The sequence below is a fragment of the Myotis nattereri genome (genome assembly GCF_964212035.1).
Source record: "Myotis nattereri genome assembly, chromosome: 19".
In the NCBI taxonomy this organism is placed as follows: Eukaryota; Metazoa; Chordata; class Mammalia; order Chiroptera; family Vespertilionidae; genus Myotis; species Myotis nattereri.
Genome location: NC_138095.1, coordinates 10,855,674 through 10,883,006, shown reverse-complemented (window position 1 = coordinate 10,883,006; position 27,333 = coordinate 10,855,674). Strand labels below are relative to the sequence as shown.

The following is a 27,333-nucleotide window of genomic DNA, read 5'->3' as shown; positions in this document are numbered from 1 at the left end:
ATACATACCATGAGATCTTGGTATGAAAAACTGATATTTTATAAGCTTGAAATAGCATTTTCAGTCTTGTCAAATTATTGGGTGTTTATTAGAATTTAACTTGGCTGCAATATCAAATATATGCAAAGTATCTTTCGAAGTCAAACTAAAAGGTTCTCCTGATGAGAATATTCTCGATGTCTTTTTTTTCTCATTTGGGAATGGAAATTGCCTATCGCCACTGTGGTTGAGGGGGACGGGAGGGAACCTGTGAGTAAGCCACGCCCTGTTCACACTTTAATGAGTGAAAGGGGAGATTACCTGTCACTCAAGACGACTCCTTCGGCTTCTGGTGGTGCAATTGAGAGCTGGAATGGAGTGTTGAAGTAATGCTGCTGCTCATCTGATCGATGCACAACTTCGCCACCCCTGACAACCAGAAAGCCTGAATCACCCAGGTTTGCTGTGTGTAACCGGTGGCTAGTTCTGTCCAGCACCACGATGCAGGCAGTACTGCTACCTAGAAACAAAAATAGTCTCCATTTATTTTCTCTTCCAAGGTTGCCTTTTTACACACATTTTTATCATATTACCTCAAAGAACAACATGCCATAATTTGAACCTTTGCTTAAAAAGGACCTTTCTTAGTTATGCTCCATGTCGCCAACGAATGTCATTAATAACCTGATCAGGGTCCAAATGGTGGAAAAGAAAAAGGAATTTCTATGATACATAGTACATGGGCCATTGATAATCTGAATTCTTCCATTTGCAGAGATAGAAAACAATAAAAATGGCTGGTATTTAGCCATATTATTTCATTTCAATAGTGCTATTATCTATGCCAAATGCTCAAAAGCATGTTGTTGAGATATTAAGCTTTAATATTTAAATGCCAGAATGAGAATGCTACATTTCCCTGACATTTCTCATTAGTCACTGGGAGGAAGCCTCCACAAAATTCACTAGCATTTAAGACAGGGCATGCAACTACAATTTTTAACCAGATTCCCATCTGTTGAGGTCACAAAGAACTTTTATTTGGAACTGATTCACTCTGAAGTAACAAGACTAATTTTCCCAGGTGGCTTGTGGAATTGACCTGTTCACTTTACAGAGACTACTAATGTTCAGATGGAAGAGACCACATTCTAAGTAGAGAGCAAAAGCTTCCATGTACCTTTGCAGCACATAGCTCGCATGACCTTCCCCAGAATGAAAGGTTGTTATTACAACTAGTAAGATTACTTCAAGTACTAAAATTTAAACTTATATCTAAAGAAAAAAAGACAAAATAGAAATATAAGCAGTTCACCAAGAAATATATAAAAAATGATCATCACACTACTATTTTGTCTACTAGTTTAACAAGAATCAAAAGAAGGTAACCCATGCTGTTATCAAGAGTATATCAAACATGGCCACTCTCATTCCATAGTGGAGAGAGAGCAAAACTAAACAACTTTTCTAAAGGGCAATATAGCCCTAAAAATGTGCATATCCACTGGTAAGAATTTATTCTAACAAAATAATTAGAGATGCAAATAAGACTTAAGTATCAAAACACCATTTAATATTAGGGAGAATTGGAAGCAACTGCAACATCTAAAATTAAGGGACTGGTTAAATAAATTATAGTACATCTGTACCATGGCAGGCTATATACATTGTCACATAATACTTAAAGAGCATTCTCTTATGTAAATCAGCCTGCCTGTGTCTGAATACTACTACCTCTGCTACTTACTAGCTGTGTGACTTGTGGCAAATTAACCTCTTGGTGCCTCAGTGCCTACATCCATGAAAATAGGGATAACAGTAATTACCTCATAGTGTTGTGAGGATAAAATTAGTTAAATCATGTCAAACACCTATAATAATACACAATAAGTGTTAGTTTTCTTTTTTAAAATTTAAATTCTTTATTGTTGAAAGTATTACATATGTCTTTTTCCCCCTGTTGACCTCTCCCCGGCTGCTCCTGCACCCCAGAACATGCCATCTCCCCGCTACTGTCTATGTCCATTGGTTATGCTTATATGCATGCACACAAATCCTTTGGTTGATCACTTACCCCCCCACCCCCCACCAAGTGTTAGCTTTTTAATAGCCACTAAAATTGTGTTAGAGAAATATATTTGAAAAGGAAGGATGATGACTTAAGTCAAACAAGCAGATTACAAGCTAGTATTGAAGCTTTCTTTTAAAAAAAAAGTGATACCAAACTTAAAGAATTGTACATCAAAAACAGTGAAATTTATTTATTTTTTATTTTTTTAAATATATTTTATTTATTCTCTACAGAAAGGGAGAGGGACAGAGAGTCAGAAACATCGATGAGACAGAAACACTGATCAGCCACCTCCTGCACACTCCCCACTGGGCATGTGCCTGCAACCAAGGTACATGCCCTTGACCGGAATCGAACCCAGGACCCCTGAGTCCGCAGGCCAATGCTCTATCCACTGAGCCAAACCAGCTAGGGCTGAAATTTATTTTTTTTAAAAGCAATAGTAGGCAAAGGCCAAACTGTTAAGCAAAATGAAATAAAAAAACAAAAACAAACAGGGTGTGGAATTAGCTGTGTTAAAACCCAGTGTGCCATCATTTTTTAGTTGTGTGACTGCCTGCAGGCAAACCACTTATTCTCTCTAGGCCTCAGTCTCTTCCTAACAAAACGGTGAATAAATGTACCTCTGAGTCCTAGCTAGGGTGGTTCATTTGGTTGGGTGCCATCCCATGCGCCGAAAAAATTACTAGTTGGATTCCAGGTCAGGGTACATGCCCGGGTTTTGGGTTAGATCCCCAGTAGGGGGCATGCAGGATGTTGCGCTTTGTTGTTCCGCTCCCAATATTGATGTTTCTCTTTCTCCCTCTCTACTTCACTCTCTCTAAAAATCAATAAAAATATTTAACAACAAAAAAGTACCTATGAACCTAGTTCATGGCACTGTTGTGAGCACACAGTAGATTCAATTCCTGTTATCATTATACTATGCACAAACATGCACAGAAAAATAACAGGAAGCATAATCACTGATTTAATTTTTGCTATTAATTTTTTCTAAATGAAAATGTATAACTTAATAATTTAAAAACACTTAAATATAAGCATTAGCCTCATTATAATGTTCAGAAATTCCATTTTTTTGTTTCTACAGTATATGCACGGGTACTAACCTGACACTCCGATGTTAAGCTATCTATTAGTCTCTATCCATTTAAAGTCAAAGAAAAACAAAGGCACTGTAACAAACTGGAAGTGCTGTCAGATAACCTACTCCATAGCTTACATTAGAGCCAAGATAGCCAATTACCCTTCTTTCTTAACTCAATGCACAGAAAAATCCAATCATTTATCATTAATAGAATCATCATATAAAATATGTTCTGCCCCATAGCCACTTGTCAAAAATATGAATAGCATGGGGCACATGTTCTTGCTCAGTTCTCCACCCCCCACTTCCAGTCTCTTGGTCACTAAACTCTATAATGAGAGAAGCAAAGGGAAAAATAAAGAAAAGATAAAAAGATCTTCTGAAAGCTGATAGAATTAATCTGAGAAAAATATGAGTAGCACAGCCTTAAAATTTTTGCTGCAGTAAGGACTCATGTTGATTTATTAAACCCAGACTATCATTTTGCTATGGTTGTAGCTGTAACCCGCTGAGTTAGGATCAAAATGGTCCTCAGAAGTGAAGGAGCTTTAATATGCAAAGCAGTACCAACAAAGGCAAGCCTAGCCTTATAAAATCATCTGGGCATGGAGTGTACACTCCTCCTTTGCCTCTTCATATTACTGACGTGTGCACAAGGCTCAGGCCCTAACAACCTAATACTGAGAGAAGAGCTTATCACGCTTAGGTGTTTGGAGAGGAACAAGTAGGCAAGGAGGAAAAGATGCTGAGAATAACAGCAATGAGTGCTCAGATGACTGGCCAATCCAGACAGGCACCCAAGTAAATCCCTCATGCTAAAATGGAAATGTTTTTATCACCTGGCCCCTTATTTTATAAACAACTAAGCCTTTAATGTAGCAAACAGAGAAAAGAATAAGCTTATTAGGAATGACACCTCAAATTCTTAAGATATGTTGGCTTCCTAAGACCTAAATCTACTTTAAGGATTTCTGAGGAAATATATGCTAACAATTAGCCTGTGATGCCAACCCAGATCTAAAAGCAATAAGATAGTCTCAAGAAATAAGTGGTTACTGCTATCAACTTGCCCTCCATATTGATAGTTATAGGCTTTGTAGCAATTGCTTGATTTAAAAAAAAAAAAGATTACCCAATCTTGTAAATTATCATTATTTGCAATTATATGAGGTTTAGTAAAACTCAGCAGTCTGTCTGCCAAAATACTAGTATGCTTAAATTTAGTTACAAATAGCTTAGATATTTGTAGGTTAGGTAAGAAAAAAGTACCTATGTGTCAAACACGGTAACAAGGATTATTTCAATGTATCTTTTAGGAGAAAAAACTATAATATTCAATGTGAAAAAAACCTTTGATATGTCCTTAAATTTATTAAGATCTCCCAATTACATGAGGGTAAACAAAAAGGGAAGTAAGGATAAGGAAAAAAGTTAGCAAGAAGAAAGCTTTCAAAGTGCAAAAATAGGATAGCTGCTATTCTGTAAATGGTTATTCCAAGTCACAATAAATGCATGGGGTTGGGGGCAGAGGATTCATCTCTGTTAGATGTTAGACTATTAGATGGTATTCTGCAATGTCCTCTTTTCCCTCAACAACATGTTTCTGAGTGCTGCAGGCAGCTTTAAGTTGCCCCCCGCCCCTCCCTGCCCACACACACACACACACACACACACACACACACACACACGTCTCTCCATTCAACATATGAAGCAAGGGTCAGGGGTTAAGAGGTTTGCATAAAGTCATATGGCATGTTGACAGAGAGGTACTAGAAAGAGAATCTAGGATGTTCTACTATGCCAGGCAAGCTCCAAATTGCATGCCCAAAATAGCAAATTAAGACAAAGCAGTATATTGAAACCTCAAGGCAAGATTTCTCTTCAGTTAGAAATAAAATAAGCTGGTTAATCACAGCACAGAGAAAAAAAAAAGATGGCAGCATAATGAAAAGAAACTGTTCTTAAGGATTTAAAGTGAAGGCAAAATTCTACAATGTAGAGCTCTCCATTATCACTGAACAGAGGCTGATTTTAAATTCGGATGGTGACTGGGAGGAGGGGGGGGGGCCTTCTAGTAACCAGAAAGATGCTGGCAATTAGCAGAAAATGAATAACACCCTTTCTGAAATTCTGCATAGAAGGCTGGGAAAGTTGTTGGTTAAAGTTTCCAGGAAACCATTTAACAAATAAATGTAGAAGCTTGGCCAAAGGATGCTCCATTAGTATACCAAATGAGCACTAGGTATTTGGACAGTTTCTAATAACAAGATTAACAGGAATCTATTTTGTGCCATGGTATTTCAGCTAACTGCTATTAGTCTGGGGTATCTATCTGCAACCTGAACTCCCCACAGGTGATCAACTGAATTTTTTATGCCAGACCTCACTCCTTTCTTCCTCCCTTGGAAAGAACCCCTATTCTGAATTATATAATCACTTGTTTTTCTTTCTTCTTTTATCATATTTTAGAATCCCTAAACAATTTTTACTTTTTCAAAATATGTTTTTGTTGACTTTAGAGAAGGGGAAGGGAGAGAGAAACATTGGGAGAAATATGGCTGCCTTCTGCATGCTCCCCGACCAGGAATCAAACCACCAACTTTTTGGTGCATCGGACAACACTCAACCAACTGAGCCACACTGGCCAGGGCTGTTCCTGAGTATTGCATGCAGCTTTAAATCATTCCTTTTCTAAGTGTGTTTTTCTACTATAAATGGACTTCTAGGTTGTTCCAATTTTCTGCTATTATAAATAATGCTACTATAATCATTCTTGTGCCTACTCTTTGATATACGGATGTGTAAGAGTTTCTCTAGTCTAGGGTATAGACCTAGAAGTGGAACTGCTGGAGCATACTATCTGTTCATGTTTAACTGTATTCTACAATTCCAAATTGTTTTCCAAAGTGGTTGTACCTATTTACATTCTCTCCAAGCAGTAGTATTTTGTAAGTAAATAGTAAGTATTTAATAGCTTCCTTATCAAACGCTGCTTAAAGGTAGGCTGATTAATTTCTTGGTTTTATTGTTAACCATTTCCTGGGCATCTTTAGAGAGGAAAACACATAGGACACAGACTTACCAAGTAAAGGAACTTTATTTTGCAGCAACTCACAGTAGCTTGTGGTGAGGATTCCAATGGGATTACTCGGGACAAACCGTCCTTCTTTTACTAACCGTTCACATGTCCGCATTAAAGTCCCTGAGAACTGAGACGGATCAACTCCATAGTCTCTCCATCCTCCTACACCATCTGCAACGCCTAAAAAAAAAAAAAAAAAAAAAAAAAATTACATTTAAAGGATGTTCTTACCAACTTTTCAGGAATTCCTACCCATCTCCTCCTGACAGTTCATTTTACTACATACCAGTAAACATATTTACCCTGGAATTCAGAATAAAAAGTGCTCAAGTTTGATATACTCTAATACTCCTAAGTCATATTCTCTAACTTAGAATTTGATCTTTCATATATTTATGAATAAACATGAGAGCTACCACAGAGTAGCCTTGCCTACCAGCCAAGAGTACAATTTCAGCAGGATTATTATTGTATAGAAGAAATTTGTGCTATTAATTTTTGTTGTATTTTATAAGAACGTAAAATGATTTTTTTAAAAAAGAGTTCTGATGTTAACGACAATGCAACTGATCCACAGCTGGCAATCATTAAGAATACCAAAAGCTGCAATCTTTTAACTTCAAAAATTAGCCAATAACTGTAAAATAAAGAATAAATTTAAGAATATATCCCATTCCCTTTCCTCCTCCCTAAGAGAAAACCACTATCCTGTCCAGGGCTGAGCTTTCCAATAAAACAGCCACTACCACATGTTGCCAGTGAGCCTTGAAATGGGGCTGATCCAAACTGAGATGTACTCTAAGTATAAAATGCACACTGGAGTTTGAAAACTTGATATGAAATAAGAGGGTCAACTATCTCATTAACTTCTATATTGAGTACATGTTGAAATAATATTTGGCATATGTGTTAAAGAGAATACATTATTAAAATCAATAGCATCTGTGTTTTATTTTTAATTAATGTATAATAAAAAAGTCTCAATAGTAATAAGGATAGTAAGAAAAAAATATCCTTCTGCCTGCTGTGGAGAGCAACAGTGGAAAGAAGGGATGAGTCAGGAGTCTCAGCAGCTCCATTATGAAATGGTGGCAGTGCAGTTAGAGTGCAGGGATTTGGGATCTGGTGAAACAAAAGGACTTACAGGTGAACTGGATGGGGAGGGAGTGGGGGCAGCGGGGGTAGGGGAAAGAGAAGCATGGAGGATGACAGGCCTACCCTACCATAAAGAAGTACCACTTTTTTTCCTGTGCTTTTCAAGCAGTTGGAAGGACACCTAGAAATTCATCTTTAAAGTTTTTATTGTTGACACTATTGCAGATGTTCCCCATTTCCTTCCCCAAGAGAATTTAAGATAGTTTACTTAAAAGATACTTCTTTTGAGGAATTCTTATATCAGTAGGGGTAAGATTTCACCATGGGTTCAAATGCAACAATTTGTGTTAAAACAAGAATGCAATTATAATTCTTGCAACTCCATTTGATGAATCATTCATTCTTTCAAACTACTGCCTGCTCCAGGAAAGAATTTCTTCTTACCAGTTTCTGATCTAAGAGCCACAACTAACTTTATATACAAACTGGTTTCATCTACAAGTGCCCTTCACAAGAAAACCATTAAAATCTGAGATAATGTTGAGAGTTGATCCTGGCACTCACTAAATAATCTGTGAGCAGGTTACAGAGTCTGACCTGACACAGTCCTTCAACATTAATCAGATTTCTCCCAGAATAGAGTGCAACCTTTCAGGCACCTGTTTGCTTTTATATGGGAAAAAGAACTCAGGCAAAATTCCATTGGCTAAATCTCTTTAGGGGAAAAAGAGATTAAAAAACCATATAAACTTTTCAATAAAGCTATGGGGGAGTGGGGGTGGAGGGAGGGAAGCCTTAGCATACATATATAATTTACTTACAATGAACAACTTATATAATATGAAGAACCATAGTTGGGATTAGAATCAGGCCAAAACCAGAATAATCTTTCACATGTACATCTGAAACCTAATTCATACTAGGCAATTATTTCTACAAAGAAATGAATATTTCCTCTTTTACATTAGCAAAAGCTTCAATCCACAAAAAGAGAGGACACCTTTTATTTTTATTATTTTTTAATTTTATTTTGTTTTATTTTTAAATTTATCTTTATTGTTGAAAGTATTACAGATGTACTACCTCCTCCCACCCATTGACCCCCTCCCCTTCTGCCCCCTCCCAAGGCCTTTACTGTTACTGCACTATTGTCTGTCCATGGGTTACGCATATGTGCATATACATTCTTTGGTTAATCTCTTTCTGCCTCCCACCCCCTTCCCTCTGAAATTCATCAGTCTGTTGCATGCTTCAATGTCTCTGGAGAGAGGACACCTTTTAAACAGTGTAATCAATCCAGATATAAAGGGAAATTTCATTTAGAGGTAAAGAGAACAAATGTTAAAAGAGAAGATTGCTGCCTTGGCCGGTTGCTCAATGGTTAGAGTGTTAGCCCGTGGACAGAAGAGTCTCAGGTTTGATTCCCTAGTCAAGGGCAAGTAACCTTGGTTGCGCTTGATTCCCGGCCTGGTCAGGGTGAGTGCAGAAGGCAACCAATCAATGTGTCTCTCGTGTTGATGTTTCTCTTTCTCTTTCTCTCTCTCTCCTTCTCTCTTCTCCCTCCCTTCCACTCTCTCAGAAAAAAAAAAATCCATGGAAAAAATATCCTCGGGTGAGGATTAAAAAAAAGAGAGAGAGACTTCCACAGACAGGGAAGGGTAATAAAAGAAAAAGTATGGCAGACAATCAGGTATAGCTGGTGCCTGGGTGAGTGGGGAGAAGCTGAAAAATGGAGAGCAGTAGGTGAAATTGTGGATGGCCCAATATTGCAGATGAAGAACATTAAGCTTTATGCTATTGACCTATGCTGTCCAACACGGGAACCACTAGCCACACGCGGCTACTGAGTTTGAAATGTGGTTAGTTTGGATTGAGATGTGCTATTAAATGTAAAATACGCCGAAACCGGTTTGGCTCAGTGGATAGAGCATCGGCCTGCGGACTGAAAGGTCCCAGGTTCGATTCCGGTCAGGGGCATGTACCTTGGTTGCGGGCACATCCCCAGTGGGGAGTGTGCAGGAGGCAGCTGGTCGATGTTTCTCTCTCATCGATGTTTCTAACTCTCTATCTCTCTCCTTTCCTCTCTGTAAAAACTCAATAAAATATGTTTAAAAAAAAAATAAAAAATAAATGTAAAATACACTCTGGATTCCAAAAACATAATACCAAAATAAGTAAATAAATAAATAAGTAAAATGTCTTAGTAATAATTTTTTACTGAACATGATGAAATATTTTACTTATATTGGGTTAAATAAATTGAAATGAATATCTAATTTTACTTTTTAAAAATGTGGCTACTAGAACATTTAAGATCATATATGTAGTTACAGTATATTTCTACTGGAAATCCATGGAAAAAATATCCTTGGGTGAGGATTTTTTTTCCCCCCCATGGATCATATATGTAGTTACAGTTTATTTCCAAAGTATATGTATAGCACTGCTATAAATAATAAGCCGACAAGGTTTGGGATACAGTGATATAATCCAATCTATATTTTAGAAAATAATCCTGACAGCAGTGGAGAAAATGGGCTGGGAGAGGTCAGAGGTCAGGAGTCAGCTGCAAAATTTTAGGTTCCAGGTATTGAGAAAAGTAGAATAGATAATCACTGGAAGTACAAAGGAATAAATACAAAAGATACCTATGTTCTATTATCAATAGGGTTTTTTTTATCAGTAGGTTTCTGAATTTGAGTACTGATTTGCCAGTTGGGAAGTGGGTGGGAATGTCTTCAGATTTTGAATTCTGTCTCTGGTGTGCTTGGTTTCAGGTGTCAGTGGAGCATTTTTTTTTGAGAAAATGTTCTGTATGAAATCAGGAACTATGTGCTTGCTGCTGGGAAGGCAATCTGAAGCCAATCTTTGACAAAGATCCAGAACTGACACCAGAGGGGCAGATGGGCTGTTCTGGGAGAGTAGAGAGGGTAATAAATTCAAGGAGTTAATTCAAGATCTTATTTTAGGAATGAGGATTCCTGGCCCAATAGCTCATTTGTGAACTGAATTCTTACTCTAGACATCAAATTACAATCACAGATATGATAACTGATTAAGGCCAAGTAATCCAGTTTGTCAGAATGATATAATTTGTTTAGAGGTGAAGAGAAGTGAAAAGGTGGACTGAGTTAATTAGAAAGGTTTTGAATGCCAAGATAAAGAGTTTGCACTGAATATAGAAGCTATTTCCTTTAATTCGCTGTAATCATCTTATGTCTCCATTAATAAGTCTGTCAGCACACAGTCTAGCTTAAGTGTTTCCTTTGACCCAAAATCCAATTAAAACCATTATTAGATTAAGATAATGGTTACATATCTGAAATGGCTGAGCAAAAGGCTGAGAAGACTAAAGGGCACAGAAGATTCCTTTAGTTGTACCATTTATGTAGAAATGGCAGTTTTATGAAGTGGGAAATAATCAACTAGAAAATATTTATGATTTTTATATAATATTTTATGTTTTCCATGGACTGTTTTTCTAAAGTGAAGAGTTAAGAGAGGAGAACAAATAATTCTGGTGTATCTCACTTAAATGTATATATCACTTGAATGTATCTTTTTGTAAGAAGAACATTTAAAAAAGTTATTTTAAAATTATAGTTACAGCCCGACCATTGTGGCTTAGTGGTTGAGTATCAACCTACGAATCAGGAGGTCACGGTTCAATTCCCATGTCCGGGTTACAGGCTCAATCCCCAGTGGGCAGCGTGCAGGAGGCAGCCAAACAATTCTATCTCATCGCTGATGTTTCTCACTCTCTTTTCCTCTTTGAAGTCAATAAAGATATATGTATATTTTAAAAATTATAGTCACAGCCCGACTCTAGTGGCTCAGTGGTTGAGCATCAACCTATGAACCAGGAGGTCATGGTTTAATTCCCAGTCAGGGCACATGCTTGGGTTGTGGGTTCAATTCCCAGTTGGGGTGGTGCAGGAGGCAGCCAACCAATGATTCTCTCTCATCATTGATGTTTCTCTCTCTCTCTCCCCCTTCCTCTCTGAAATCAATCCTATATAATAAAAGGCTAATATGTAAATTGTCCCCTCAAAGGGGAGTTTGACCAGGGGGCGGGGGCAGGCCAGCCGGCCCCTCCCCCGGCTGGCCTGCCCCTGATCAGCCCCCCCTCACCCCAATCAGGGCGGGCCAGCCAGACCCCAACCATGAACAAATTCGTGCACTGGGCCTCTAGTAAAAATGTATTTTTTTTTTAAATATATTTTATTGATTTTTTACAGAGAGGAAGGGAGAGAGATAGAGAGTTAGAAACATCGATGAGAGAGAAACATCGATCAGCCGCCTCCTGTACATCTCCTACTGGGGATATGCCCGCAACCCAGGTAAATGCCCTTGACCGGAACCAAACCTGGGACCTTTCAGTCCGCAGGCCCACGCTCTATCCACTGAGCCAAACCGGTTTTGGCAAAAAAAAATGTATTTTTAAAGATTATAGTTACTGGGGGCGGACTGGAGGGGGTCAATGGGGGAAGAAAGCAGACATATGTAATACTTTCAACAATAAAGATTTAATAAAAATAAATAAAATATTGCATGAAAATACTAATCCTATCTTTCCAATTGCATATATGGTGACCTGTGTAGTAACAAAAGGCTCTCCTTAAAAGACTGAATGAAGCCAACATCTGCCTGAGTCTCTCCAGGACTCTATCAGCTATCACCATGAGGTTGCCATTCTTCTTAAAACCTTTCCAACTACACTGATCTTCAGATTGGCATGAAATTAGTTACAAAGCCAACATTTTCCAGAAAAAAAGTGATGCCCAAAGAATAAATATTCAATTTCAACTTTAGTATAAGTATCAGTGAAGAATTTGGCTCTGGCATAATTTCAAATATTAAGTGTTATCCTAAGGTAACAGCTTTATTCCTTGCATCTTTGATTGTCTTAAGGCATTTTACAGGATCCTCATCCCCTAATGAAGCAAGATGGTTCTACAGGATTATTTTTCCATCAGTGAAACATCTATCTACTAGGATGGGTACTTGATAGTGAATTGAAACTCCAGAGGAGAAACTGAGTAAGAACCTGGTTGGATCACAAGAGTTAAATTATAAAAGTAGCATGAGACCCTCTGTACTCAGAGGGTTAAGGATCTGGTTTTACACTTTCTGCAGCAACTGTTCATCTAATGAGGAAGCTGGTTAGACAGTATTTATTGCAGTGCTACAGCCAGCTTCTTTTCAGATGCTGAGGTTCTTCTTCAATCTATAATCTAGAGTTCTCCAAGTCAACCTTATTTGTCTAGAGCAGCGGTTCTCAACCTGTGGGTCACGACCGCTTTGGCGGTCGAACAACCCTTTCACAGGGGTCGCCTAAGACCATCCTGCATATCAGATATTTACATTACGATTCATAACAGTAGCAACATTACAGTTATGAAGTAGCAACGAAAATAATTTTATGGTTGGGTCACAACATGAGGGACTGTATTTAAACGGCCAGAAGGTTGAGAACCACTGGTCTAGAGGCATTACAAACTCGAAGCCTCTAGAGCAGCAGTTCTCAACCTGTGGGTCACGACCCCTTTGGGGGTCGAACAACCCTTTCACAGGGGTCGCCTAAGACCATCGGAAAACACATATATAGTTACATATTGTTTTTGTGATTAATCACTATGCTTTAATTACGTTCAATTTGTAACAATGAAATTGGGGTCACCACAACATGACATGAGGAACTGTATTAAAGGGTCGTGGCATTAGGAAGGTTGAGAACCACTGCTCCAGAGAAAATTGAGATCAGAGTACAAATTCAATTTCTATCCAATGTAACAGATCACATCTGTATCAACATTTCTGAAGCCTCAACTATTTGGGCATTAAGAACACTCTCCTGTGATTCGAACTGTGAAATGTATCTGCAAATAATTATCCCAAAGGGAACAAAAAAGCAGGATTATTGAAAAAATATATGTAACAATTGAGCTATTCACAAAAGTACAATTTACTTTGACTAACAGTCTTTTCAGTTCTCTAGAAGTGAAATTATATAAATTACTAGAGGCCCGTTGCACGAAATTCATCCAAGAGTAGGCCTTCTTTCCCTGGCTGCCGGCACCAGCTTCCCTCTGGCACCCAGGACTCGGGCTTCTTTCCGGCCGCCAGCAGGCACCTGGGGCCTGGGCTTCCCTTGCAGCCCCGGCTTCGTCCAGAAGGACGGCTAGTCTAATTAGCATATTACGCTTTTATTATTTTAGAAGATGACGTTCTTCCTGCTGTAACAAGCAAGTGATATATTTCCTTTGCAACAAGTTTCCCCAAAGCATTAATAACAATACTCTGCATTAATAACAACGAAATCTGCATTTCTCATTCTCCAGAAACCAACCCTACCTCAAGAACTCTCAAGACCTCTAAGCAGAACAGTTAAGTCAAAAGCTGAAGCAATAAAGCTGAAAGGATGGAAAGGAAGGTTCAACCCTATGATAAATGGAACTTATATAAGCAAAACTAAAATTCTGCAAAAAACGAAAGGGAACTATCTAGGAGAGTTAACAAAACTCAAATATAAACAGTTCATTTTATGTTTTAGAATTCCAAACAAAATAGTCCTTTCTAGCTTAGTAAACATGAAATTACTTAATTAATCAAGTTAAAATGAATATGCATATATACACACAGTCATACCTACTGTCCAGAATACTTCATTAACTAGAGATAGTAATTTCCAGACTATTCTGGGCTGTTGCTTTGTCTTAAAAAGCAGTGAAAATGCTGTAAAGAGGATTAAGAAATGATACTGTGAAGGCAAAGAAACTCAAAGTCAACCTTTTAAAAATAAAAATGTTCTTCCTCTAACTTTAGCTCTTCTGTTTAAATACCAAATACTTAACGTGAAATAATGTATTTTGGCTCAACTGTGGCTTGGGGACCTTGGGGTATGAATCACTGCCTCCCTACCACACAAACTGCAGAGTTGAAGGTGAAGTCACAGAATAGGTCACTTCACTCCTTTGAACTGCACAGTACCTTCCTGAAATGCTAAATGCTAATAGCAATGTTTTTAGGACAGGAGGAAGCAACAGACAAATCATCTGGGAGCCACACTTATGGTAAGCTATGAACAGTAGAGGAAGGGCCCTTAGTGTGATACAGAATTAAGGGCTTCTATTAATGCTGAGGCTGGTTAGTTTCTAGATATTAGGAAATGTAATATAACACTGATAACTTAACATTGAAATAAGAAAGTAACAGTAATTAAGTAACAGTAATTAAGTCCAGCTATCTGAAGGGTGCCTATTTGTATTGGCCCTTTAAGCTAAGAGAAAATTTTCCTGTTTATAAGATTAGATCTAGAATTCTGGTCTTAAAGGTTAACCTAGTATTAAAAAAAAAAAAAAAAAAAAAAAAAAAAAAAAAAAAGCAAGCAAGAAAGGAGTCACATGTAGCCCAGCTCAAAAATGCCTTTTTTTAAAAAAATTTTTATTTTTAATCCTCACTTCAGGATATTTTTCCATTGGTTTTTAGAGAGAGTGGAAGAGAGAGGGAAAGACAGAGAGAAACATCGATGTGAGAGAAACACACTGATTGGTTGCCTCCTGCATGAGCCCTGACCAGGCCCCGGCCAGGGAGGAGCCTGCAACCAAGGTATGTGCCCTTGACAGAAATCAAACTCTGGACTCTTTGGTCCGTAGACCTACACTCTATCCACTGAGTCAAACTGGCTAGGGCAAAAATGCCTTTTAAAAAAAATTATTTTTTAATTGAACTTTTTTTAAGAGAGAGAGGAAGGGAGAGGGAGAGAAGGATACATTGATATGAGAGCAAAACATCGATTGGCAGTCTCCTGCATACCCCCTACTTGGGATGAGCCACCAATGTGGGCATGTGCCCTAACCGGGAATTGAACCTGTGACCTTTTTGGTGCACAGGACAACACCAACCCAACTGAGCTACACTGGCCCTCTTTTTTTTATTTTTTTAAATATATTTTTATTTATTTCAGAGAGGAAGGGAGAGGGAGAGAGAGATAAAAACATCAATGATGAGAGTCATTGATTGGCTGCATCCTACACAACCCCAACTGGGGATCGAGCCCGCAACTCGGGGATGTGCCCTGACTGGGAATCAAACTGTGACTTCCTGATTCATAGATCAATACTCAGCCAATGCACTATTCTGCCTGGACCTTTTCTTTTTCTTTTTCTTTTAATATATTTTATTGATTTTTTACAGAGAAGAAGGGAGAGAAACATCAATCAGCTTCCTCCTGCACACCCCCCACTGGGTATGTGCCCGCAACCAAGGTACATGCCCTTGACTGGAGTCGAACCTGGGACCTTTCAGTCCGCAGGCCGACGCTCTAGCCACTGAGCCAAACCTGTTAGGGCTTTTTTCTTTTTTTAATGAGAACATAATTCCTTTGAATAAGCCAGCCTAGTGAACACTTACTTTCTAAACACTACTTATGTTCCCCCATATGTTGTTTAATTAAGTAATGGTCTTTGAGTGGTAGGACAAGTAAATTTTTTAAATCCTTATCCATGGATATTTTTTAATTGATTTTAGAGAGAGAGGAGGGAAAAGGAGAGAGAAACATTAACTGGTTGCCTCCCATATGCACCCCAATCAAACCCACAACCTGGGCATGTACCCTGACCAGGAACTGAACCCACGGCCTTTTAGTGTACAGATGATGCTCCAACCACTGAGCAACACCAGCCAGGGAAGGACAAGTAATTTTTTCTCCATCTTTTTATTTTCCACACTTTCCCATTTTTTTAGTAATGAGTACATGTTACCTTCATGGAAAGGATGACAAAAACTATAAATCCAGTTGGAACTACATTATACACTTAAATTCAATATTAAAGTTATTCAACATATTTTATTGAACACTTTCTATGTGCAAGACATGTGGCAAAAGGCAGCTAAGAAATTTACATATAATAGAAGATTTCCTGCCCACAGGAACTTAAAATCAAGTGCTGGTGGTTGTGGTACAGAAAGAGGGTTTGGAGAGGTTCAAGATAAATGGCTATAATAAACCAAAGTACATATACATCAATAAAAACAAAAGCAAGGAAGATCAGGTTACAACTAGCTGAAAGAATCAGAAAAATATTCAAGTTATAAAAACTTGAGTTTGGGGGAGGAGGTTGAAGAGACAGGCATTTCTGGCAGTTACCTATGATTGTGACTAATATGGATACAGTACAGATCAAGTAATAAAGGTGAGGTTAGAGCTTTAAGAGCAAAGAAACCTGCCCTCCAGGTAAATGCTTATTACACCACTAGGGGCCCAATGCATGAAATTCGCGCATGGGGGTGGGGGGGTGTCCCTCAGCCTGGCTGGCACCCTCTAGCAATCCAGAACCCCTCGCTCTTAACTGCCTGCCTGCTCGCTCCTTACCACTTGGCTCACCACTCCTTAGCGCTGCCACAGAGGCAGGAGAAGCTCCCACCATTGTCGCTGCGCTCGCCAGCCATGAGCCAGGCTTCTGGCTGAGCGGCGCTCCTGCTGTGGGAGTCTACTGACCACCAGGGAGCAACTCCTGCATTGAGCATCTCCCCCTGGTGGTCAGTGCACGTCATAGCGACCAGTCATTCTGGTCTTTGCACCGTAATGGTTGCTGGGCTTTTATATATACAGATGGCCAGGAACTTCTCACTAGCAATCAGCTCAAACAATGCACTGCAGGAGTTAAGGCTTTTAGGAGGTCTCCAGAAGGAAAGGGCTGGCCTAAGGCCACCAAAGTCCTTGTGGCCCACAGACTAGTTCAACAAGACTTAATGAGGCCATCATTGCTTTTTTTTTTTTTTTTTTAAAGTTGTACATTTTATTATTTTTTTTAAATATGTTTGTTTTTTTAATATATTTTATTGATTTTTTACAGAGAGGAAGGGAGAGAGAGATAGAGAGTTAGAAACATCGATGGGAGAGAAACATCGATTAGCCGCCTCCTGCACATCTCCTACTGGGGATGTGCCCGCAACCCAGGTACATGCCCTTGACCGGAATCAAACCTGGGACCTTTCAGTCCGCAGGCCGACGCTCTATCCACTGAGCCAAACCGGTTTCGGCCATCATTGCTTTAATTATGGGGCTTTGCTCAATTATTAGCCTAAGAACAGCTAATAACTAAGTAGTATTCAAACTCAGCAAAAATCATCTCAGTAAAACAAAGTTTAAAATGGTCATTTTTGACTTGAAAGGTAATGTACAGAGATTGGGCAAAAGCACAGCAGATAGTTTTGGAGTTGTTATAGGTAGTTAAACCTGAGCAGGGCAAGGACAATGAATCAGATGCAGAAGGTCACCAGGTGGAAAGCCCTGGGTACCTAGCAAAGGGCAAAACTGGAAAAACAAGAGGTAACCTCATGAGATTCAGAACCCTCCCCCCCCCACATACACACATTTTCCTCCCTAAATATAATAACATCTAGACCTCAGTTGTACTTCAGCTCCAGGTCCCAAAAAACAGCAAAGCCAGACAAATGGCTACCTTAGGACTAGCTGCACTGACTCAGGACCCCCTGCCCCAGCACTGACCAATCAGTGGAGACAGTGACCCTGAAAGAACTCACCTGGAAACTGATGAATAGTCCATTGAGACCCTCCCTTGAGACCTCCCCTAAGATTCCCACCTGCAATAAACAGCCTCAATATAAGGGACCCAGCTTGAGCTCTGTCCCAGGGGAGCACGCCCATACCATTCCCTTCCCTCTCTCCTTCCCCCACAGGCACGTATCCCCTACACTCTAAGGAACCCCACCAGACTTGCAACCAGGGGAGCAGTGGGCAGTAGCAGTTCATCCCAGGCTAACCCCCTGAACCTCCACGGCCCCCTTTTCCCTGACTTCCCAGTGAGCCAAAGCAGCCCAGGCTAGGCTTTTCTGTTGCTTCTTCTATGCCCTTCCTTGTTTCAATGTTCTAAATGTGTTTTTTGCTGTGGCCAATAAATTCTCTCTTGCTTTGCTGCACTTTGTCTCTTGATTGAAATCTTTCCTTCAAGAAGTTAAAAACCCAGGTCTCATCATCTTGTTGGCAAGAGTCAGATCTGGGTTTAAATCTAGCTCCAGGACTAGGTGTCCTTGGGCAGCTCTCTAACCCTCTGTATTTTCACCCATGAATGAGAATAATATCATGGGCAACACAAGGTTGGTGTGAGGAACTGAATAATGTGTTAAAAGAGCCTGCCACAGTGCTCAGCTGGCAGCTAATATGTAATAAACTAGAGGCCCAGTGCACAAAATTCATGCACTCAGGGGTGGGAGTCGGGGGTCCCCTCAGCCCAGCCTGTGCCCTCTTGCAGTCTAGGAGACCTCGGGGAACCCACGGGGAGCAGGCCTAAGCCATCAGTCAGACATCCTTAGCGCTGCCGCGGAGGCAGGAGAGCTCCTGCACCGCTGTGCTCGCCAGCCATGAGACCGGCTTCTGGCTGAGCAGTGCTCCCCCTGTGGGAGTGCACTGACCATCAGGGGGCAGCTCCTGCACTGAGTGTCTGCCCCCCTGGTGGTCAGTGTGTGTCATAGCAACTGGTCATTCTGCTGTTCAGTGAATTTGCATATTAGCCTTTTATTATATAGGATGAGTTATGCCTATCTTTAAGAAGTCCAAATAACAGCATTTGGAGCAGTCTAGCCTGTAACAATCAGAAAAAGTATTTGACCCGTATTTGTAGGCTACAAGCTTTACAAGCACTGGTTTGTGATCACAACCAAAAGATAATTCCCACTACCAGATAGTGTATAAAAGATGAGTTCTCCACTCATCTTTCCCAGTCACACATCCACCACCATTCAATATTCCATTAAACATTTAACAGTAACATTTTTTTAAAAATATATTTTATTGATTTTTTACAGAGAGGAAGGGAGAAGGATAGAGAGTTAGAAACATCGATGAGAGAGAAGCATCGATCAGCTGCCTCCTGCACACCCCCTACTGGGGATGTGCCTGCAACCACGGTACATGCCCTTGGCCGGAATTGAACCTGGGACACTTCAGTCTGCAGGCCGACGCTCTATCCAGTGAGCCAAACCAGCCAGGGCACAATAACATTTTTTTAAATTTTTTTTTAAATATATACATATTTTCATTTCAGAGAGAAAGGGAGAGGGAGAGATAGAAACATCAATGATAAGAGAGAATCATTGATTGGCTGCCTCCTGCATGCCCCACACTAGGGATCGAGCCTTGCAATCCACACGTGCCCTGACCAGGAATCAAACCGTAATTGTCTGCCTGGTTCATAGGCCGATGCTCAACTACTGAGCCATGCTGGCTGGGCTTTTTAAATATATTTTTACTGATTTCAGAAAGGAAGGGTGATAGAGAGAGAGAAACATCAGTGATGTGAGAGAATCATTGACTGGCTGTCTCCCATACACTCCATACTGGGGATCAAGCCCGGGCATATGGCCTGACCGGGAATCAAACCCTGATGTCCTGGTTCATAGATCGACCCTTAACCACTAAGCCACTCTGGCTGGGCCAACAATAACATTTTCAAGCACTAGGGAACATATATCTGTATCCACAAAATACACAAGAAAAAAAATCACCTGTACTTTAAATAAATGGATTAGTTTTCTTTCTCCAGAATCGACTCTGAAGTAATTTTATTTAACAAACTAGAGGCCCAGGGATTTGTGCACCGGTGGAGTCCCTTGGCCTGGCCTGCGGGGATTGAGCCAAAATCAACTCTCCAACATCCCCTGAGGGGTCCTGGATTATGAGAGGGCGGTTCTCGGATGACGCACCCCGGAATTGGGCTCCCTCCTCTCTGGTTCCGGGTACGTCACCCGAGAACCGCAGCTGCCAAGTCACCACAGCTCAGCAGCAGGACATCTGCCACCTGGTGGTCACTGTGCATCATAGCTACCTGTCAGACGGTTGGATGGTCAGTCGGACAGTCGGTTGCTTAGGCTTATATATATATATATATATATATATATATATATATATATACATATACATATACATACATACACACACACACACACACACATATACATACACTAGGGGCCCGGTGCACGAAATTCGTGCATGGGGGGGTGTGTGTCCCTCAGCCTGACCTGCACCCTCTTCAATCTGGGAGCCCTCAGGGGATGTCTTACTGACGGCTTAGGCCCGCTCCTTGTGGTTCTCTGCTCTCTGCAGGGCCTGCCTGCTCCACACCGCAGTGACTGCCAAGCAGGCCGTGCTGGGTGCTGCCTGCGGGCCAAACTTGCCTGTTCCCCAGTCACCACAGTGACAGCCAAGCAGGCCGTGCTGAGAGCTGCCTCCTACCTGCTGTCAGTCTCCACAGAAGCGATGAGGTTAATTTGCACTCGCTGATTGGCTGGTGAGTGTAGTGGAGGGATGGTTAATTTACATGTTTCTCTTTTATTATATAGGATAAATATCTCTTAAATGCCTACTGCCTACTATGTGCCATGGTTCAGATTTAGAAATTTCTCATTTTAAATGGGAAATCTTATAACAACTAGTAATATATAAACAGGCCTAACCATTTTCTTAGGTCACTATTAATCATAGCACCTCTATCATGACTTTTTTCTTTCTCCCTCTCCATATTGTAACCCCCTTCAGGACTGAGTTTCTTTCACACTGCTAACCATCTTTTCATCCTTGGGTATTAACCTGGTAACTGGCACAACAGTTTTCGATTCTTACTGCACATTGAGATTACTTGTGGAACCCAAGCCCCACTTTCTGAGTCAGCATGCTCAGAGTGGGCCCAGGCCTTTTAGCAAAATATGAAAACCAAACTGCAGAGGAGATTCTAATGACTCACTGTTAGAACATTCAGGACTTAGTAAAGGCCAACTGGACACAAATGTCCTTCAAGCCAGGTGATTCTGTCTCTTGAACCAAAAATTCCCTGTTTTCTAGTCCCAAACTTGATCCTTTTCTTGCATTTCCTAATCCAATTAATGGCAGTCTATCCCACATACACCTCAAGGCTAGAAACCTTAAGGAAGCTATCAAATTCAAAATCTCAAAATCAACTTCAATTCCTCTTTCTCTTTCACCCTCTCTTGGTCCTGCTGATTCTATGTCTGCAGGCCAACTACTTTTCACTGCCCTAGTTAAAGCCCTTTATAGCAAAGACTATTTCAGTAGCTTCCTGATTGGTTTCTTGCCTCCTGTTCTCCTATTACATCCTCTACCATTTTTTTAAACAAGATTGCTATGTCCATATTACTCTTCTAGTCAAATAACTTCCATGTATATAAACTTACTTACTTTTATATATAAAAACATTCTTTAGAAGGTACACAAGAAACTGATAACACTGGTTCTTTTGGGATAAGAACTTTGCAGCTAGGAGGTCACAGTGACAGGAAAACTTTACTGTGCACCCTTTTTAATTTTGAATACCTTTTGAATTCTGTACCATCTGAACCTGCTGACTTTTCAAAACAGCCAAACCAAACCCAAATCAACAAAAGCATAAATGTTTTTTAAAAAACATTTATAAAAGTTATAAATGTTTATAGCTTCCTACCAAAAAAGCAAAACGACACCCAACTCCTTAACATGACGATTGTGACCTTCAACAATTTGGTCAACCTATATTTTCTAACATCAATTCTCAACTGCCCTCCCATTCCCACCCCACCCAGTCCAAGCTACTCTCTTGCTATAAACATCTACAGTTTGGGGAATCTTCTTCTGTGCTGTTGCTGATTCCTCAAACCAGACAGCCTTACCATTCTCCTCCTCAATTGCCTCAATTTACCCATCTCCTAAGGCCTGACTCCATGCTTTCACAAAAATCTAATGTGTGTGTATTCTTTTATACTATTCCTGTGTATATGTGCCTTTCCCACCAGCCTATGAAACTTCAGGGCTGAAATCTGTTTTGTTCTTGGTCTTCTCCACAGCACCTGTCAGAGACTAGCAGGAAACAACCAGTAAACAATGAATTTAGTTGACTGTACTGAAAAGTTAGAATACCTATACTCTGGTATACCAACTACTATGAAGAACTCCAAAAAGAGAATGAACTCATTATCTAATCCTAGAGTTAAACAAAGTATTGTGCTCTGGGTCAAAGCTGGCTACAAGACTCTCCTCTCACAGTCAAAAGAAGGCCTGATCGAAAGAACCTTGAATAACAGTCTGGAGATGACAGCACTACCTGCTTTCTTTGACACTTATTGGCTGTTGAAGACTGGCCAAAACACTTCTCTAAGCTTTAGTTTTCTCATCTGTGAAATAAGGGGCAGAAGGACAAATTCTCTCAAGAGTTCCTTTTTTTTTTTTTTTTAAATATATTTTATTGATTTTTTACAGAGAGGAAGGGAGAGAGATAGAGAGTTAGAAACATCGATCAGCTGCCTCCTGCACATCTCCTACTGGGGATATGCCCGCAACCCAGGTACATGCCCTTGACCGGAATCGAACCTGGGATCCTTCAGTCCACAGGCCGACGCTCTATCCACTGAGCCAAACCGGTTTCGGCAAGAGTTCCTTTTTTTAACATCTAAGATTCTGGGATTCTAAGTCACACTCCAAGAAAAGGGAGCCTGTTTAACCTCCTGATTTAGATGGAAAAGCTTTTCTCCTTTAAGCCTGTAACAAAAAGTCAGGTTAACCATTTTCTTCAATTTGAATTTTGATAAAAGTTATAGATCAGTATTAATTGACTTCAGTAAATTCAAATTACCTGTAAATAAATTTGTATGTATAAAATGTATTCACAAAACAAACTAACCTTGTTATCCAAAGACCGCTGATTGATTTTTCAGTGAATTCAGAGTACATGAGCATGAAAATCAATGATAAGATCAAAGCTGCCGCTAAAGAAACAAGAGAAGTGGATTTTTTCAAACAACACACACATAAGACATCCCTGTTTAGATTTTCTTATCTCATAGAAACACTAATGACCATATTAACAATTAGTGGTCAACCTCAGGACACGAACAGTTTTCTAGCTCTTATGCAAATAGCTCAAATCTATTTTCTTATTCAAACATTGATGTGAAAACAGCAGCACTTCTTGTTTGCTTCATTCAGCACACTAACCATTTGCATCTATCTCAAATGACAACACAAATTAATCCTTAAGTAAAAAACTTGCTGGATGATGGCACCCTTGAAAGATCAAAATGTACAATCACAGTAGTATGAAAAGAAAAATTTTCCCTTTCTTTTCAAAATAGACAGTTAATGAGTAAAAAAAGAATCAGTGCACAAATGTGTTGGAATTGGTCTGAGTCAAAATAGTACTGGATCCTTCAATAGAAAGCATTCTTTGTAGTAAGTCACTTGTAGTCTCTGGAAAAGTTTTTGCAGTCATTTTGTAGTCCTTGGGATTCATACCAACAATTCAATCAATTCTGGAACTATTCACCAGCAACAAACTTATTTACCTCAAAAACAACTGATTAAGAACCTAGTAAATTATAAATTGTCAACTATGACAGACTCAAGATCAACAATAAGCTTATTGATGAGAGCAATTTCATAGTAATTAGAAAAGTATAAATTAGCATAATCTTTCTGGAGGGATCTATTCTAGTATTTATATCAGAGGCCTTGCAAATGTTCATAGCCATTGACACTCAGGAACACCTCTTTGAGGAACTTATCCTAAGTAAATATTCAGATGCAGACATGTTTATTCTAGTGTTACTTGTGACAGAAAATTGGAAATAATCTAAATATCTAAAAATAGAGTACTGGTTAGATAAATTAGGGATTATACTGCAGTGAAGTATGAAGCAGTTATGCTTATCAGTATGGAGATATGCTAAATTTACACAACATAAAATAACATCATAAAGAACACATAATGTGTAATCTTCATTTAACAATGTATATACATAAAACTGTATATACACAATGGCTGAGGAAACCACACCTATAGCTTGAGTTATGAGTTACAGATGTTTTATATTGTGCTTTCCTGAACATGTGTTACTTTTTTATACTTTTATACACAGAAAGCAAAACCACTTATTTAAAAACACTAAACATGCAGGCAGGAAATTTAGGTTCAAGTCCAAGATACGATACTAGCTGTACTGACCTTATGGATGAGTCAACTTTATAGATGAGGGAACAAACAGATTGAATGGGAAGAATAGCAGTTATTTCATACTTAAAAGATTAAGTCCTAGCTCAGCGGTTCTCAACCTGTGGGTCGCGACCCCTTTGGCAGTCGAACGACCCTTTCACAGGGGTCGCCTAAGACCATCCTGCATATCAGATATTTACATTACAATTCATAACAGTAGCAACATTACAGTTATGAAGTAGCAACGAAAATAATTTTATGGTTGGGTCACAACATGAGGAACTGTATTTAAAGGGCCAGAAGGTTGACAACCACTGCCCTAGCTGGTTTGGCTCAGTCGATAGAGCATCAGCCTGTGGACTGAAAGATCCTGGGTTCGATCCCAGTCAAGGGCATATGCCCGGGTTGCTGGCTCAATTCCCAGTAGGGGGCGTGCAGGAGGCAGCCAATCAATGATTCTCTCTCATCACTGATGTTTCTCTCCTCTCCCTCTCTGAAATCAATAAAAATATATTAAAATAAATTTTAAAAAGCTACTATTGCTCCCCAACTCCCACCTCAATCCATCCAAAATCCTGTTTGGGATCTTATTCTAAAACATTTAGTATCTTTTCTTTTTTAAATTTTTAAATGAAATTGCAAGAGCTATTCCACTTGCCAACTTACATTTAAATGAGTGTGTGTTAACAGCCCCACATCCTCTGCAGTGGGTCAGCTTTTGCAAAAAGTCTTGATTTACGATGCAATTCTGTGAATTGTTTAGTAATAGAAAAAAACTGGATCTCGGGGAGATAGAAAACTATCAGATTTTTAAAATATCGAACAATTCCCAAACAAGATAGAGTACTAAGTGTTATTACTAACTACATGAAAAATAATCCAGGGCCCCAATTCTTGTGTGTGTGTATCATCCTTGGGTAGGGGCCATGCTAATCTTCTCAATATCGTTCCAATTTTAATATATGTGCTGCTGAAGCAAGCACCCCCAATTCTTAAAATAAGACTTTGAAAGGGAAAATCACAAGGCACACCATTTTTCAACTGACTAGAATTTCTGGTTTGAAATGTCAAATTTATTTGAAAAGAAAATATTAACTTACTTTCCCAAAGCATTTTCCTGAAAATTCTGAATCTAAAGCCCCAGGTGAGGCCCCTCTAAAAAGCACAGGGACCTAAGTAAAATGAATTTGATATTTAGCTTGAATCTGACATAAGCGTTTATTCAAAGGACACAGTTGTAGGTCAAATACTCTAACCTGATATAGTGCCTCTTGAGTCAAACAGGAGTACAAACTCCATTTGGATACTGTTGCAACCATTCAGGTTATGTATTGCCCAGTTTCAAAAAAGCAGTGCTAAAGTTCAGGGATCAACCTCCTCCCATCCATGTCCTCTCCCTGCCACCAAAACCAACCGTAGTCCCACCACCACTGATAACATCTGCTTCCTACCTTCTGCTACAACTTTTTTAAAAAATATATATTTTATTGATTTTTTACAGAGAGGAAGAGAGAGGGATAGAGAGTTAGAAACATCGATGAGAGAGAAACATCGATCAGCTGCACACTCCCTACTGGGGATGTGCCTACAACCAAGGTACATGTCCTTGACTGGAATCGAACCTGGGACCCTTGAGTCCGCAGGCTGACACTCTATCCACTGAGCCAAACCAGTTAGGGCCTGCTACAACTTTTAACCCTTTCACAAAAATATATTTTCTGAAAAGTATAAAAAGTCATGCTTTAAAAACTAACTTGCTCTACAAAAAAGATTCATCTAGAATTCTTTAAGGATATTAACAAATTGAGAGAGAACCTGGAATTTAGGAAAATTTAAAACTAAATTTGAGAATCTCTAGATTAAAGATTATAAACAAAAACAAAATAATATTGAATGTAATTGAAACTGTAATTGAAATTGTAATGTAAACTGTAATTGAAAAAAATTTTTTAAAGAAAACTTGACATGGGGATAAATCTCATTCACAGCATGGTGTCTTAAAAAAAAAAAAAACCCACTGTGGTCCTAGCTAGGTGGCTGAGTTGGTTGGAACGTCGTCCTACCCACCAAAAAGGTTGCAGTTTGATCCCTGGTCGGCTTGATATCTCTCTCTCTCTCCTCTCTCTAAAAACCAATAAAAACATATCCTTGTGCCCTAACTGGTTTGGCTCAATGGATAGAGGGTCGGCCTGCGGACTGAAAGGTCCCAGGTTCGATTCCAGTCAAGGGCATGTACCTTGGTTGCGGGCACATCCCCAGTAGGAGGTGTGCAGGAGGCAGCTGATTGATGTTTCTAACTCTCTATCCCTCTCCCTTCCGCTCTGTAAAAAATCAATAAAATATATATTAAAAAACAACAACATATCCTTGTATGAAGATTTAATAAAAAAAGAAAAAAGATTGTGACAAAGGAAAAGTAGCTCTGACAGTATAACAAATGAGGAAATGACTTTAAAAATAATGTGCCTTATAAAAACCTATGAAAAAAGTACAATATATCTACACAGAAAAATGAAAAAAATATTAGGGAGCAAGAGTTTTAAAAAAGATAACAGCCCTAACCGGTTTGGCTCAGTGGATAGAGCGTCAGCTTGCGGACTCAAGGGTCCCAGGTTTGATTCCGGGCAAGGGCCCCAGTAGGGGGTATGCAAGAGGCAGCTGATCGATGTTTCTCTCTCATTGATGTTTCTAACTCTCTATCCCTCTCCCTTCCCCTCTGTAAAAAAAATCAATAAAATATATTTAAAAAAAAAATAACAGCAACCCAGCCAGCATGGCTCAGTGGTTGAGCATCAACCTATGATTCCCTGTTAGGTTACATGCCCAAATTTGCCGGCTCGATCCCCATTGTGGGGTGTGCAGGAGGCAGCCGATCAGTGATTCTCTCTCATCATTGACGTTTATATCTCTCCCCCTCTCCCTTCCTCTCTAAAATCAATATATATATTTAAATGAAAGAAAAAATATAACAGCAGCATTGGCTGGTTTTGCTCAGTGGTTAGAGTGTCAGCCCCCGGATTGA

General features: G+C 39.5%; 1 protein-coding gene across 1 annotated transcript in view; it reads right to left on the bottom strand.

Moving 5' to 3' along the window:
• The window catches only part of PPTC7 (protein phosphatase targeting COQ7), a gene marked incomplete at both ends in the record, with an annotated part of 41,768 nt that overhangs the window by 8,524 nt on the left and 5,911 nt on the right, over nucleotides 1-27,333 (bottom strand). The window contains 2 exons of the mRNA XM_081114186.1: nucleotides 301-499; nucleotides 6,220-6,399. Coding sequence (XP_080970312.1) covers nucleotides 301-499; nucleotides 6,220-6,399 — 379 coding nt within the window. The remainder of the gene's footprint in view (nucleotides 1-300; nucleotides 500-6,219; nucleotides 6,400-27,333) is intronic.